Source organism: Ananas comosus, linkage group 5, assembly GCF_001540865.1.
Source record: "Ananas comosus cultivar F153 linkage group 5, ASM154086v1, whole genome shotgun sequence".
In the NCBI taxonomy this organism is placed as follows: Eukaryota; Viridiplantae; Streptophyta; class Magnoliopsida; order Poales; family Bromeliaceae; genus Ananas; species Ananas comosus.
In genome coordinates, this window is record NC_033625.1 from 7,647,865 (window position 1) to 7,662,832 (window position 14,968).

The following is a 14,968-nucleotide window of genomic DNA, read 5'->3' on the forward strand; positions in this document are numbered from 1 at the left end:
AATTTGGTTCGCCTATTTTAAACTGTAAAATTGAAATGAAATTCATTGGTTCCTATAGTTGTTCTTTGTTTTACAAGAATCGAATTACAATTCCTATTCCGTTCTATGAAAATGGCCAAATTCATTTATGACCCAATCCGACTTTGAATCTGGGATTAGTTCATTCCAAATCTATTCCAATAATAGACCAAATATTTTTAGATAACTCATCAGTCTATTTTCATTTCAAAATAATTCAATTCTATTTTTCATTCATATTCCAATCATGGACCAAACTGTTGGCCTAGTGGTCCTAGTATTTCATTAGATTTTTATAATAACAAATAATTATAATTATTGGACTAATCTTTTATCTTGAGTTTTGCGTTTTAGATCTCTCTATCTTCAAAAGGACTCAAAATGAGCAATTCTCTAGTACCAAGCTTCACCAGTTGAAGCTATGTTTGCTTCCTTTGTTAAATAGACAATTTCACTTTCTCTATTCTTATTTTGATTAATATTATGCCTTATGATTAAAGTGAGAAATTTTGTCACTTTATAGCTCACTTGATCAAATTTCTAACTTGTGATAAGTGGTTTTTATCTCCTTCTACAAGATGCATAGGATTTTATAATATTTAAAATCTGCTCAAAATCTGTTCTCTATCAAGTTACTGTTCTGGACTCTATTCTGGGCGCCCTAAAGTGATCCGAATCTCATGTGTTTTTGGATCCTGCCTATTTGCTGTTCGAGTGGTCCAAAAATTTCTTCACCTAATCTAGGCGTCCGAATGTCTGTTTAGGGCGACCGAATTGTTTAACTTGACAGATTGCGTGTTCCGAATAGTACGACGGATCGGCTCGAAAAATTCTGATGCAGCGCGGCGAAGGCAGCGCGCGTGTTGGAAATCTGGGCGCCCGCATCTTCTAGAAGCCCAAATGATTCCGCTCAGAGAAAGCGACGCACGTGGTCTGACTTGTTAGAAAAGCCGTCGCGCGTGATCTAGGTGCCCACAAATTCTGAAGGTCCAAATGTACGATTCTAGAAAAAGCGGCGTATGTTGTCTAATAGGCAGCTGGAAGTGCAGTGTGCGTGCACAACTTCTGGGTGCCCAAAATCATGTTTAGGGCGCCCAAAAGTGCAACAGACCGGAGCTGCCCGAGGCTATAAGTAGATGGCTTTGAGGCCTTTCTCAGCAGCAATTGCAAAATCCATTTGAGCTTAAAATTTTCAGTGTTTCTAATACTCTTAGCTCTCAATTATCTCTCTAAATTTGAGTGCAATTTGTAATGAGATTTAATCTTGTAAAAAAAGAGAAAAGCAAAGTCTTGAAACTTGAAAAGAAGAAGGTGTTGGCGTAAAGGCTTTGTGCTTGTCCGCAGAAGCATCAGTTAGTGGAGATCCAACATTCTCTAGTATTGAGAAGTTGGCGGGGACGTAAGCAAAGTGCCGAACCTCGAAACAAATCGATTGTGTGCTTTTTGAGTTTGCATTCCTTTAAACTCCTCACTCTATTATTTGTTTCGGGTTTTTAAAATTGCTTGATTATTTGGCTTTTTATTTTAGAAACCTAATTCATCCCCCCTCTTAGGTTGTCATTTTGATCCTCACAAACATGTCCTAAAATACATTCTCTTTTTTTCTATTTTATAGTGTATAAGTAACTCTTCCTGCTCTAGAATGAAAATGACCAAATTTATTTATGACCCAATCCGACTTTGAATCGGGGATTAGCCCATTCCAAATCTATTTCAATAATAAACTTAAATATTTTTAGATGATTCATAATTTTATTTTTCATTCTTAAATAATTTAATTTAATTTTTCATTCCTATTATTAGGGGTGGCAATCCACGCCATTCGCGAGTCGGCTCGTGTTCGGCTCGAAATGAGCTCGAGATCAAATCGCTCGTTTAGTAAACAAGCCGAACATGAGTTGAATTTTTCAGCTCGTTTAATAAATGAGCCAAACACGAGTTGGGATCAACTCGCTCGTATTCTGCTAGATAATAACTCGAAATATATATATTTTATATTTATATAATTTATTTAATTTATATTTATATATATTTATATATATAAATAAATAATATATATATATATATATTTTTATTACTTGACTTTTAGCAAAAAAAAATATATATAAAGTTGAGCTCAATTTTGAAAAAACTTATTTACATGTAAAGTTTTAACCATTAGATCAAAATCTAATAGGTAAAATTTTATAAATTTATTTTTTATATCTATTCAATCTAATTCATTTAACTTATTGCTCGTTCGTCAGGTCGTGAGTTATCTCGTGTTCGGCTCGTTATTAACGAGCCGAGCACGGACTAAATTTTTCAGCTCGATACTTTAACAAGTCAGTTCGTGCTCAGCTCGTTTATTTGACCCAGCTCGTTTGCGTTCAGCTCATTTATTCTACCCTAGCTCGTCCAGTGTTCGGCTCATTGACACCACTGCTGTTATGGACCAAACATGCCCTAAAATATGTTTGTTTTTTTTTTTTTTGTTTTTCTTTTTTTCTTTTCTTGGGTTGTAAAAGTAGCTTCTTTTCAATAAACGCATCTTTTGCAATTTAGCTTTTAAACGCTTTTTTTTTTTTGGGGGTGTAAAAGTAGCATCTTTGCAAAAAACGCATCTTTTTCAACAAACGCATCTTTTTTTCTCTTGAAGAAACGAAAGAGCAGCCTTCGTTCGAGATCGCCTCTTCTTCGGCTTCTCCCTCTTCTGTCCGCCGCCCTTTTCTTTCCTGCCGCCGAAAGTTAACCCCCGAAAAAAAAAAGGAAAAAAAAAAAAAATGGGCGTGACGAAGGAAGACGTGGAAGCCGCCCTCAACTCCGCCCTCAGCCCTTCCCATCTCGTAAATCCCGCTCCGATTAATCCTCTTCTCTTTCTCTCTCCGTTTCGCTCTTTAATCGAAACCCTAAATACAACTACAAGAAGCTCTTCTCCTTCTTTTATTACTGTTTATTCATTTGGTTTTGATTTTGGTTTTGGTGTTTTCGCAGGAGGTGATCGATACTTCCGGAGGGTAAGCGATATCTTTCTCAATGCATTCTCTCTTCTTTTTCAAATAAATAAATAAATAAATAAATAAATAAATACTCATGCTATGTAATTTAATGTAACATCAGAAGGATTTTTCTGTTCTTGTCATGATTGGCTATCTTGCAGCACAGCCCCGGCCAAGTGACAGAGGACAAGCAATCATTATATTCTGGGTGTTTATTTGACAACGCAAAATAAAAACTTAAAAGCAAGTCCTCGTTTAGTATCATCGTCTTTGTTTTTTTAAAAAAAATTTTAAACACTAATTCTATATAATTTAATACGTTGGAAAAAACAAATTTCTATTTCTGTTATAGTTCGTTAGCTTATAATACTTCTGACTAAGTGATAGATGACAATTTACTTAAAAAGAACTTTGAAAGCAGGAAGAAAGTCTTTTTTTTTTTTTTTTGTCAAGTAAATACTATGGATGAAAGGATTGCACGTAATTTACTGTTCATCTTATATCTTTGGCTAAATTATAGAAAATCTCCTAGCCAAAATCTAATTTTTCTTTTCCCGTCATTTAAAAATCTACATTTGCCCTCTTATAAAATAAAAAATGTTCGCGGGGTACGGTGTGAAATGTGATGAGAAAATGACCATTTTGCCCCTCATCATTTTCGTCTCCTCCCTCATCTTGCTCATCCGCCGTCTAGATCGGTCGCGGTTCGCGCCTCGATCGGTCGCGATTTCTCTTTATTTTCTTCTCCATCTGCTCCCCTTCTCCTCCTGCATCCTCGTCGCCCCTCTATTTTGGCGACAGTAGGGAGGAAATCGAGGTAGACGTGAATGGAAAAGTGGGTAAGGGCGACGAGGGCAAAGGCGAGGCGGCGGAGGAGGGCGAGAGGTTATTTGTGGGCGCGGATGGACATGTGGGCGAGGGCGAGGCAATGAAGGAGGGCGAGGCGGCGGGGCAGAGGAGGGTGAAGCACAGTAGAGGGTAGAGGGTATTTTTGGCATAAAAAATATTTTATAACCGAACCCTAATGGATCATTAACGGTAGGGGGTGAAGTGAACATTTTTTATTTTACAACAGATATAGGTTTTTAAATGACAGGAAGGGAAAGTGAAAAATCGGGTTTTGACAAGGCGGTTTTCTATAATTTAGACTATATCTTTTGATATACAAACTTTATCTTTATCTTAAAAATAAGAAATAAATACGATACCAAACGAGGCATATTTTTCTTTTTTTTTTTTTCGCTTTGAAGGGTTTTCTAAATGAGCTGGCATTCATCACTTGGCTTGCAATGCAAGCTAATTAACTATGAGAATAAGATGAAAGTCTTTCTGCTGGCATATCAATTTATATGGAATTGGACATGTTTGGTTTGAAGGATTTGAGACTTGGAATGAGAATTGGAATGGTCCGTTTCTATTGTTGGTGTTTGGTTTGAGAGATTGACGTTCTAATTCCCATTTTGGGGGAATCGAATCCCTTAAAATGATTCTCATCATGGAGATTGGAATCAACATTAATTCAAGAAGAGATTGAAAAAAGAACTTTTTTTCACTAACACATATTTAAATTTAAATGTGGAATAAATTATTAATTTTAAATTTGAATTTGAATGATGGATTCAAATTCAATTTTTAATTTCCTAAGTTCAAATTTAAGTTTTTGACTTTGAACTTGAATTTGAATTGTACATATACATTTTAAGTTCAAATTGTGAGTTCAAAGTTAAATTTAAATTTTGACTACAATGTTGGATAGTAAATTAAAATTTTAATTTTTTTTTATTTCAATCTGAATGTGATTTCGATTCCTAGTCCTCTTAGGAACCAAACGAATTTGGAGTTTTTATCATTATGTTTTCGATTCTGGTTCATTTTCATTCCTATTCCGATTTTGATTCCTATTTCGAACCGAACGTGCCCTTAATGGTAAAGAAAAAGGCAATAATACCAAACGAGGCCTTAGATTTTTGTTTTTTATTGTCAAACAAATACCTTGGATGTAAAGATTGCAAAGCAATCAACCATCCTCTCCTGCACTATTTCATGTAGCAATTCTATCTAAAAAACAAAAAACAAAAAAAAACAACGATGCCAAATGAAGCCTTCGCATATTCATCATTATCTCACAATGTTTCTTTTATTTTTTGGGATAAAAGTTGTATATGAACCCTCTTAACCATATGGTATTTTAACCTTAGGGTATTTTGTAATAGACCCGGCAATTATGTTTCTTTTAATATGAGTCATGGAACAATTCATGGGGCTATTCAGGATTCAAATGTTTATCAAATGGTTATTCAGTATAAGTACTAATCACGTCAGGCCCAATTTTAAAAATAAAAACAGAATTTGTGTTTTCGAACATATTGTAAAGGGCCTTAGTTTTTTTCCTTTTTTTCGTTTAAGTTAATTTTATTAATTTAAATCGAGAATTTTTGTTTAGTCTGGCAGTGATTTTGTTACTAACTTTTTTCGCCTAATGATATTGTGAATTTCTACCATTAGTTTTAATATATTTTTATTTCAATTTAGAATGTATTGAATCAAAATAATCAGAAGTTTGGAGGTTGCCGATCAAAAGAAATAAATGTGAGAACCAATTTCAAAATGGCCTACATTTGAGGCGGTCCTTATGCAATTTGAATCTTCCTTTTGCTGTAAAAATGAGGAAAATTAGGACGCGTCCTACATTGGGCACGCCCTTAAAAGCTGATATGTAGCTTTGTGCGGGTTTTGAGCTGTATGCATATTTCAAAATGCAGCTGATGCAATAACCGTAGGATGCGTCCTACAGAATTTTGGTCCTAAAAATGATGTTTCACCGGTGATATTTGTGAAAATATTTGGGGGAAAATTTTTGTAAGGTGCGGGGCGAGCTTTGATATCGAGATCGTGTCGGAGAAATTCGAAGGGAAGAGGCTGCTGGACCGGCATCGGATGGTGAATAATGCGTTAGCCGAGCAGATGAAGCACATCCACGCCCTCTCCATCAAGAAGGCCCTCACCCCGGTACAGTGGAAGCCCAAAGAGGAACAAGAGGCCCGCAAAGAGTAACACAAAAAGAATGCGAGGCCTCCCTTGAACATTCGTTCATTTGCATACTGCTCTTCGAACTTTGAAAAGTTAAAATCGAACTTTACAAATCTTGTAGTTGTATCAATCAACCGTCCTGATTTCTGTTAATTTTTCCTTAATAATCATCAATTACACGAAAGCCAGATGACTCGAATATACCTGTCGTACTGAATGCTTGGCTTTTATGCGATCGAAGATTGTTAAGAAAGGTTACTATTAATTTCCAGACGAGGTGGTCGATTGAAAGAATTATGAAATTTACGTTGTTTATTTTTAACTTTTTATTGTTCGGGAGGCAATCTCTAAATGTGCTAATGTTCAGCAAGTCTCGCATATTTTTCCTAAGATTAATCATCTCCAAGCTCTAAAATGGAAAGGAAATCTCTAATTCCATTTACTTATCTAAGTTGTTCCCTTATAACTGTCTGATAAAATGACTCAGGTCGTTTGTTTTGGTGCTTTGAGCTGGAATAATATGTTGTTTGCCATATTTGGATTATGGGGATTCATAACACAGATTCTTGTTGATAAGTAGTTGATTGAGCTTTGAAAGGGTTTGGAATTACGAATGTGATCTTTTGGGCTGTTAGTTTTGTTGGTTTTCGTATTTTGAGTGCACTAGTTGTTCTGCAGTAGGCTGGTATTGATGAGGCTAGTGTCTCTTTAACTTGGCGTCTCGAACAATATCTCGTCTCAAGAACCAGAAGCTGGGCATTTCGCGAACAATAGGACTAGAGCTTCTGTCTCCTGAAATTTGATGTTTCTGCCTCCAGCTTGAATAGAAGCTTGTTTGTGGGAATTGAAGTCACGGATTTTTTTTTTTTAACAGCTCTACTTGAATAGTATTTCACAGGATCTGAGTTCGTGCTAAGGAGGTCATTGAGTTCTCTGCAGTGTACAAAAACTGATGAATGTCTTCTTAAGATGTCCTCAGCTCTCTGTCAGGGAATGTTTGGTTGAAAATTTGCATTAGAGAACTGTAATTCATATGGCAAATCTCAAATGGTTGGATCAAAAAGCTTTGATTATTGTGATCTTTATCATCTTAAGAGGGAGAAAGTTTTCTGCAATGGAACTTTCTTGCTGTGATTTCCGGCTTTTATCCATGTCTAAATGTTGTTGTTGTTTTTGCGTTTAGCGTGTTTTAAGAACTGTCCTAACAAATGTGTGGTGTCTTTTAAGAATTGTTCTGCGGATACAATTTCAACTTGGCATTTCAATTTTAATTGTTCATTTGGTAAATTTTAACTTGGGTTAGCAATTGTGCACCTACACTGTAATTGGAGATGCGAGTGGTTGAAAAAAAAAAAAAGAAGCAATAATTGCTATATTTGTTTTGTTTGGTTTTGCATGGCTGCTATTGGGTGTTATAGTTCTATGCCTACAACCAATTCGCGCAGTTTCTAATTGCACTAATTGGTTATCTTTTTACTACTTAGTTTGCGCGAGCAATGCAATAAGCATATTACTCTCTAAAACTCGAAATAATTGATCGCTGAGAAGTGATGTAGTGTCGAAATGATTCAATATAGTTTTATCAGAAACAAGTGATTCCAGTTATGCGCATTTTCATAACTGCCAGAATAATATGATACAGTTCACAGCAGAGAGCATGGAATCTGGCATGTTATGCTCTGCAATCTGAAGAACATTGCAGCTTGCTTGCAGAATATGTGCAGAGAAACAACATCAGAAGATTTCTCAGCCCTTCAGTTATCTGCTGATTAAGGCTATAATGTTTTAATGTGTAGAAACAAGAATGCAAGCAGTATGAAAGGGAAGGAAAGACAACAGAAATTGCGAACCCCAATCCAGTTGATAAAGCTGGTCCGATTCCAAAAATAATTGGTTTTGAACAAAAAATTTCAGACAAATTATTTTGTCCGGATAAAATTCAGGGTCAAGATTCTGGACATAAAATCTCGACAACAGGGTCGGTGACCTAGTTTTGCACTAATAATTTAAATGGTGAGTTATTAAAGCTAAATTATATTAGATTATTTTCTAGTTTTTGATAGTTTATTTAGAAATATATGTGGAGTGCTTTTGCTTCTTCGGTGGAGATTTCTATTGCATAGGAGGAAGGAAGACAGAAGAAGTATTTTAAAAATTTTTGAACTTTTTAAAATATGAAAGCGGGTGCTTTTAATCACTACAAAATATTTTAGTATTCATAGTTTAATAGAATAATATCCTTTCACTTAAGAAAATGACTTGAAGGAAATTTACTATATACTCAAAATATTTGATCACGCTCTATTAAATACTAGAAGTTTCTTGAATAAATTAAGGTTTGTTTGAAAATAATATTTGATCACACTCTATTAAATACTAGAAGTTTCTTGAATAAAGGTTTGTTTGAAAATAATAAAGTGGAGAAAAATAAAGTGGCTAGTTTCATAGAGCCACAGTTTGCTTAAACTCACAACTATGCATCAATATTCCATGTAGTCAAATTCTTGGAAGTAAGGCACACGTAGGTTGGATCTTTTCAAGTTCCCTGAGATTTAAATAACACCAAGCGCTGGACGGTGCGCGCGCATTCGGGCTCTGCCGACTCGTCGATCTCTTCGACAAGTTGATTTTTTTTGCGGCCGCCGACGACTTCCTCGTCATCGATATCGATGTCACAGTCGGAGAATACCAAGGCTTCAAATAATGTTTAGACATCATAGGCAATACCACACCATTGTTAAATATTAATTTATATTATTAGACCAATCTTTTAAAAAATGCAACTTTTATCCAAATAGTATAATTTTCATCAAAAAGAGCGTAATATTCTTCTCAAATAGTATAATTTTTAATGAAATTGTGCAATTTATGTTAACGATTCAACTTCATCAGCTTCTTCTTTCTTTTATGTTTCTTAGCTTTTTCTGTAGCAGCGATGATACATAATAACTTTGCAAGAAGGAAAAAAAAAAAATCTTTACTTTTTTCTTTTTATTGTTTATTCTTTTTTTTTCTATTATTTGCATTCTTTTTTCGCTCCTTAGAGAAGCACGGACCCTTCTTCGTCCTCAATCTTACGGGCGACAGCGAGGATGGTCATGATCTCATCGTCTCTGTTCACTTCGTCCTCACCTGTACCCGCTCTAAGTCCTCCGACGCTGGCGTCGGCAGAGGTGAAGGCGAAGGCGGAGAAAGAGGAGACGGTGCCATTCTCGTTACAATCGTCGAAGGTCGCGGAGACAGTGGAGTGCCATTCTCGTTACAATCGCCGAAGGTCGCGGAGACAGTGGAGGAAGCGATGGAGTCAAAGAGGAATAAAAAAGGACGAGAAAAAAAAAAAGATGAGTGTAAAAAATTCAAAAAAGGCGAGAAGGAAGGTTAACCGTATGGAAGAAGACGAGTGTGAAAAAAAAGAAAGAAAAAAAATAAAAATATTTTGATAAATTTATTTAAAATCTAGATCGAAACTATAAAATCTAAAAATACGGCCTACTTACGTAAAAACTCAAAACCTTTACAAAATTTGTTGAATCATTTATGTAAATAAACAGTACCATACATTTGAACATCCGATTTAATACAAATAAATACCTCCCTAAATCAAAGAGATTTGTCGAGTAAAATATTAATGCATCCGACCATGTGAGGAAACCGGTCTCCGCGGCATAAACCCAAACCCAAAACCCTTCCGACTCCCATCGCGGGGTAACCCGTCTCGTCGTCCCCGAACACCCACCTCAAACTCTTTCCCCTCTCCTCCTCCCTCTCCTCCTCCTCCTCCTCCTCCTCCTCCTCTTCGATCGCTAGATCTCTCTTACCTCCACCTCCTCCCAATGCGATCGCGAGATCCTTCTACGCCCCCACGGCTGCGGCGGCGATACGATGGATGTCGTCTTCTCCGGCGACGGTGAGCTTGCTGAGGCTGAACGATCTGAGGGACAACGAGGGGGCGAGGAAGAAGAAGAAGCGGAAGGGGAGGGGGATCGGGTCGGGGAAGGGGAAAACGGCCGGGAGAGGGCACAAGGGGCAGAAGGCGAGGGGGACCGCGAAGTTCGGCTTCGAGGGGGGCCAGACCCCGCTCCGGCGCCGCCTCCCGCGCCGCGGCTTCAAGAACCCCTTCAGCCTCACCTTCCAGGTGGAACCCCATCCGGATCCTTCCTTTGATCATCTCTTTTTCTTTTTTTTTTTTTGTTAGGGTTTATGTTTATGCTTTGTTTCGGTCCATGATCTCATGCTATCTCATTCTCGCAAAGCAGGATACTTTGGTTTTTTAGCTAGTCATAAGAATTGACAAGTATGAGTTTAATTTATGTTGATTGTAGGATATCTAACTGTTAAAAGATGAAAAAATAATAATGCGTGGAGAATTGGAGACTCCTCGAGTATCCGCCCATTTTGAAGTGGACCTCTGGCAGCCACCCCTTACCTTTCGATATTCCCTTCGGCTTCAGGACTCTGAATTTGATGATAGAATTACAGATTAATTCAATGGACTCCGTCATTCAAACCATGCTACAGCAAACAAAGCTTCGTAACAACTTTAGAGCAATGTATATAGTGAGGATAAAGTACTGCTAGAAAAGATTTTTAGTTGTTCCTTTGTTTACTCGTCCGTTGATGACCATGTGGCTATGGAAAGCTAATAGTTGCCTGGTTTTTGTATTGCATTCTTCGAAAACAATCACTTTTGTGCTTCAAAGTCCCTAAAACCCAAAAGGACTTTGATGCTCTGTTCCTTCAATGCCAAATGATGGTTTGGAATGTTTAGCAGAGACGCAATCCCGTTGCAATGGACGGATGGAGTTCCAATGTACTTTTGGCTTTGGGAGGCTCTTAAGGCATCAAAATGGTTGCATTTTGAGCTCAAACCAGGCCTTAATCGAACGCAGCTCTATTTTCTTTGTATATATATAGCTTTTTAGCTTACATTAACATTGCCGACTGAACATTAAAAGAGATTCAAACTGCCTCCTATGGCCTCATTTGGTTAGTGTTGCCTTTTTTTTGTTTTTACAAATGAAAATTCTATGTGGTTCGAGCCTTAGATGTGCCAGCGGATGGACTTCCTACTCTTGTAATCATTGGCTAACTTGCAATGCAACCCAAACGGATGCCAAAAGACATCTCCTTCGAGGACACAAAGAAGCAGAAAAAGTTTGAATGGCTAAGTCACTTCTCAATCCAACCACGCACTCCATCACATAGAATTTATGTTTACATTTTAAAGAAACAAAAAATGACGACAATACCAAATGAGACCTACAAGTTTATGTAAATAACGAGGATGTTTTTATCTCGTTATCTTTTTAGCTAAAATATGTTAAAAAATCTTATCGATATGCCTTGCATTTTTCATCAAGGATTCTGGTAAATTTATGAACAAGCCATTGTAAACTTAGTGCTACCAAAACGTTTTCCTTTCAAAATACCTATCTTTTTTATCTTCTTGTTTCCATTTGTCTGTTGTTGGGGATCCGACATGGCTGAGTTAACCTATTTGTTCAAACTATGATTGCACGAGTTTTTATCTTAATTGAAAGTGTTGTGTTTACTGTTGTAAGATATTCATTTAGATGATATGCTATTTTTTAAGATTTGACTTATGCTGGATTCTGTTTCAACTACTTGTCACACCAAAATTGTGGTGGCAATTGGAGATTAGAAATGTAGTTATAGCTTAATTGATTTTATATTCGCTACTGCATGATCTATATTTTCCGGGTCTCTCACCTGTGCACAAATTTTATTATAGAAACCTGCACCTTCCATATATGTTCAATCATTGTAACTTTCCCCTATCTTGATCCGTGTATCTTTAGATGTTGCATTGGTTTCACTCTTTTTAACTCGTTCTTATTTACATTTATATTGTGAACAGCCAGTTGGTCTGGGAAAAATTGCAAAACTGATTAATGCAGGCGAGATTGATTCATCAGAGCTTATCACGATGAAGACCCTCAAGGTACTTTCAGGTTATTGTGCATTTCTGCATTTTACAGCTATTTTGTCTTTTTAACATGAACTATGGTATTTTCATGATGTTAGGATACAGGTGCTATTGGGAAGCAAATAAAGGACGGTGTGCGATTAATGGGTCGTGGTGCAGAAGATATTAAATGGCCAATTCACCTTGAGGCAAGCTTCTTTTGTTTGTTATCGTCTCTAATTTCCATCCAAGTCACTTGTTGATCTTTGTGTGTATCCTTCTGCTTTTACTTTTCTGTGAATGTTAAACTGAACATGCATTTTTTATGATGTTTTAACTAATAAAAGCAAACAGAAAAGTGTGCTCCAATAAAAGGGCTTTTGTATAAATATATGGAATAGTGCCGTAATGTTAGCTAGTTATGAGCTTCAATTTGTCTTTGTGCTAGCTGCTTCCAGTTTCACCTTGCTTTCTATGCTTCATAATCATCAGTACTTCAATTTATGACCAGGTTGCAATTTCATTCTGCAAAAATAACCAATAGTTGAAAGTTGACTGTGATATACAAACTGAATTATTTAGAAACCAGCCATTGTCAGGTTTTTGCTTCTGCAAAAATGCATCATCTATCACACAGCACTTGCTTGATTGGGACTTTTGGCGAATTGCCGAAGCTCCATTCCCTCTGACGCTCATATCAGCTATCGACTGCAAGTCTCTTGTTTTGTCTTTATTGGCCTGCAACGGTGAAGGCATCTACCAACTTGTTTCTGGTTGAGCCATGCTCTGCATGCCGCAACCTATGGGACCGTGCTCCCAAACAGATCCTGCGTTTATTATACCATTGCAAGCTGCTTAAGCTCTTAAAATGGATTCCAAGGTGGTAACTATAAATTCCATGATGCAAGAACTATTGTCTTGCTAGACAACATTGACAGGAAATTGGTTCAGCTCTAGAATTCAAAATTGTACTAGAAATATGCGCAAGCCCGTAACCACCAATCTACTTAGGCTTGTTAAAATAGAACACCAAGTCTATGTACAAATCTTGATCATTTATTGCCTATATCACTCTCTGAGACTCTTGATATCACTCCCTTCTGACTTTGTTTAACTTGTCAAGCACGGACATGCTGCTGTGTTGAAACATTTTCAACCAGCTTGGTTTTGTATATACTGTATATTCAAATTGTCACCATTTCCCCCAATTGTACGCATGTTGAAGCTGCTCAGTCTCTCTCGGTGAACTTCATGTAGATAAACATTTAACAGCCCACTTGTATTTTTATTCAAACAAAATCTAAATAGCTGATCTAAATTTGTCTTCAACTTTAGTTTAAGGCTGAAAATAGAGAAAACCCACTAGAAATATGTGATTTGCATCATATCTACGCTCGATAGTCGGAGCGTAACTGATTGCCCCTCAATTTATTGTAAGGTCCTGCAAACTTTTCCCATCTACAGAAGGAAGTGCAAATCACAGTTTTAACAATGGGGTTGATTTTAGCTCTTCATTTCCTACTGCACTCTTCCGTGCAAAGAGATCCAAAATGATTATTGTGCTAATTATAGTGTCCCAATAATCTTTTTCTTGTTTTGCTATTACATTTTTGTGATGACTTCCTTTCCTGTGCGGTCCATGACTTCTACTGAACTAATCATCTCGTGTTACATTTCTACCTCAATGGTGTGTAGGTATCAAGGGTCACAGTTAGGGCAAAAGCAGCAGTAGAAGCAGCCGGTGGGTCGGTGAGGAAGGTCTACTACAACAAGCTTGGATTTAGGGCACTTCTCAAGCCTGAGTGGTTCGCGAAGAAGGGGCGGCTTTTGCCTAAAGCAGCGAGGCCTCCACCAAAGCAGCGCGATAAGGTCGATAGCATTGGCCGCCTCCCCGCCCCTACAAAACCGATACCTTTTACACCTGAAGAAGAGAAAGAGGCCGCAGCAGCTAAGGTGGCTGCATGAAACTGAAAATGTTAACTTTGTTTCATTCTGATCGGAATTTTGCTCGATGCTTTTGGGAGGGCAAAAATGGGCTTCACTTGTACTTCTGTAAACAAAAGCATGTTGGGTTTTATTTATTGGATCGGATTCAATCTGGTCATCTGGAAGAAGAATTTATTGTTGCAGTGCCAATTTTCTCTTTCTATTTTTTTGTTAATTTCCATTTGATACAATAGAGAGTTGAACTGAGATGATCTGATAAAAGAAAAGATGCATGATATGGAAGCATGCTCATGTTTTCATGATTCTATGTATATGTTTGGTGTATTCTGGGTCACGAAAGTTGTTGAATAAAAACGTTGATTCAAAGAACTAGACCATGCAATTTTACATGTACACATATTTTCTTGTACTAAGGTGGAACGCGAACTTACACACCAGCATCAACCAGTTTATACTTTAGGGAGGAAAAAAAGAAAAAAAAAGAAAAACAAAAGAAAATAACTGTGTTTAATGCAACAGTACACGCATGCCTATTACATTTTCATTGTGCTGTTTCTTCTCTATGTTTGGTTCAAAGGATAGAGGAAGAATAAGGAATTTATTCCTCTTATTCTTCCAAATGGTGTCAAATAACGCCAAGAATTACTATTCTCCTCTTAACGGATTATTCCGAAATAATCCGTTAAGAGGGGAGAATAGTAGTTCCACCTATTGGGTGGAACAAGCTATTCTCTACTTTATTCCTCTACTAATTAAATTATAAATAATTATAAATTATAATTAATTAATGCATTTAAATTTTTTAATAATTGACTAATTAATTATTTAAGTTATTAAATTAATAAATATTTAAATAATAATCTATTTATAATTTATTATTATTTATCTAATTAAATAGTTAGCCATATATTCAATTATTTACTAATATTTATATTATTTAAATAATTAGTATTTTAATTTATATAATTAATATATTAACTAAAAAAATAAATGATTAAATAATTAATTCTATTAACATGTTGACTTATTTTTTATAGTTATTTTCTAATTAATGTCATCTTTGTCATCT

At 36.4% G+C, this 14,968-nt stretch overlaps 2 protein-coding genes across 2 annotated transcripts; both read left to right on the forward strand.

Annotated features, from left to right (window-relative positions):
* LOC109710660 (protein BOLA2) lies at positions 2,572-6,636 on the forward strand. Its single transcript, XM_020233383.1, has 3 exons — positions 2,572-2,843; positions 2,992-3,014; positions 5,861-6,636. Exons 1-3 carry the CDS (start codon positions 2,781-2,783, stop codon positions 6,048-6,050), a joined length of 276 nt encoding a protein of 91 aa, XP_020088972.1. The 5' UTR covers positions 2,572-2,780; the 3' UTR covers positions 6,051-6,636.
* On the forward strand, positions 9,762-14,210 carry LOC109711120 (50S ribosomal protein L15). Its single transcript, XM_020234040.1, has 4 exons — positions 9,762-10,161; positions 11,905-11,988; positions 12,072-12,161; positions 13,648-14,210. The coding sequence occupies exons 1-4, from the start codon at positions 9,913-9,915 to the stop codon at positions 13,915-13,917; spliced, it is 693 nt and encodes a 230-aa protein (XP_020089629.1). The 5' UTR covers positions 9,762-9,912; the 3' UTR covers positions 13,918-14,210.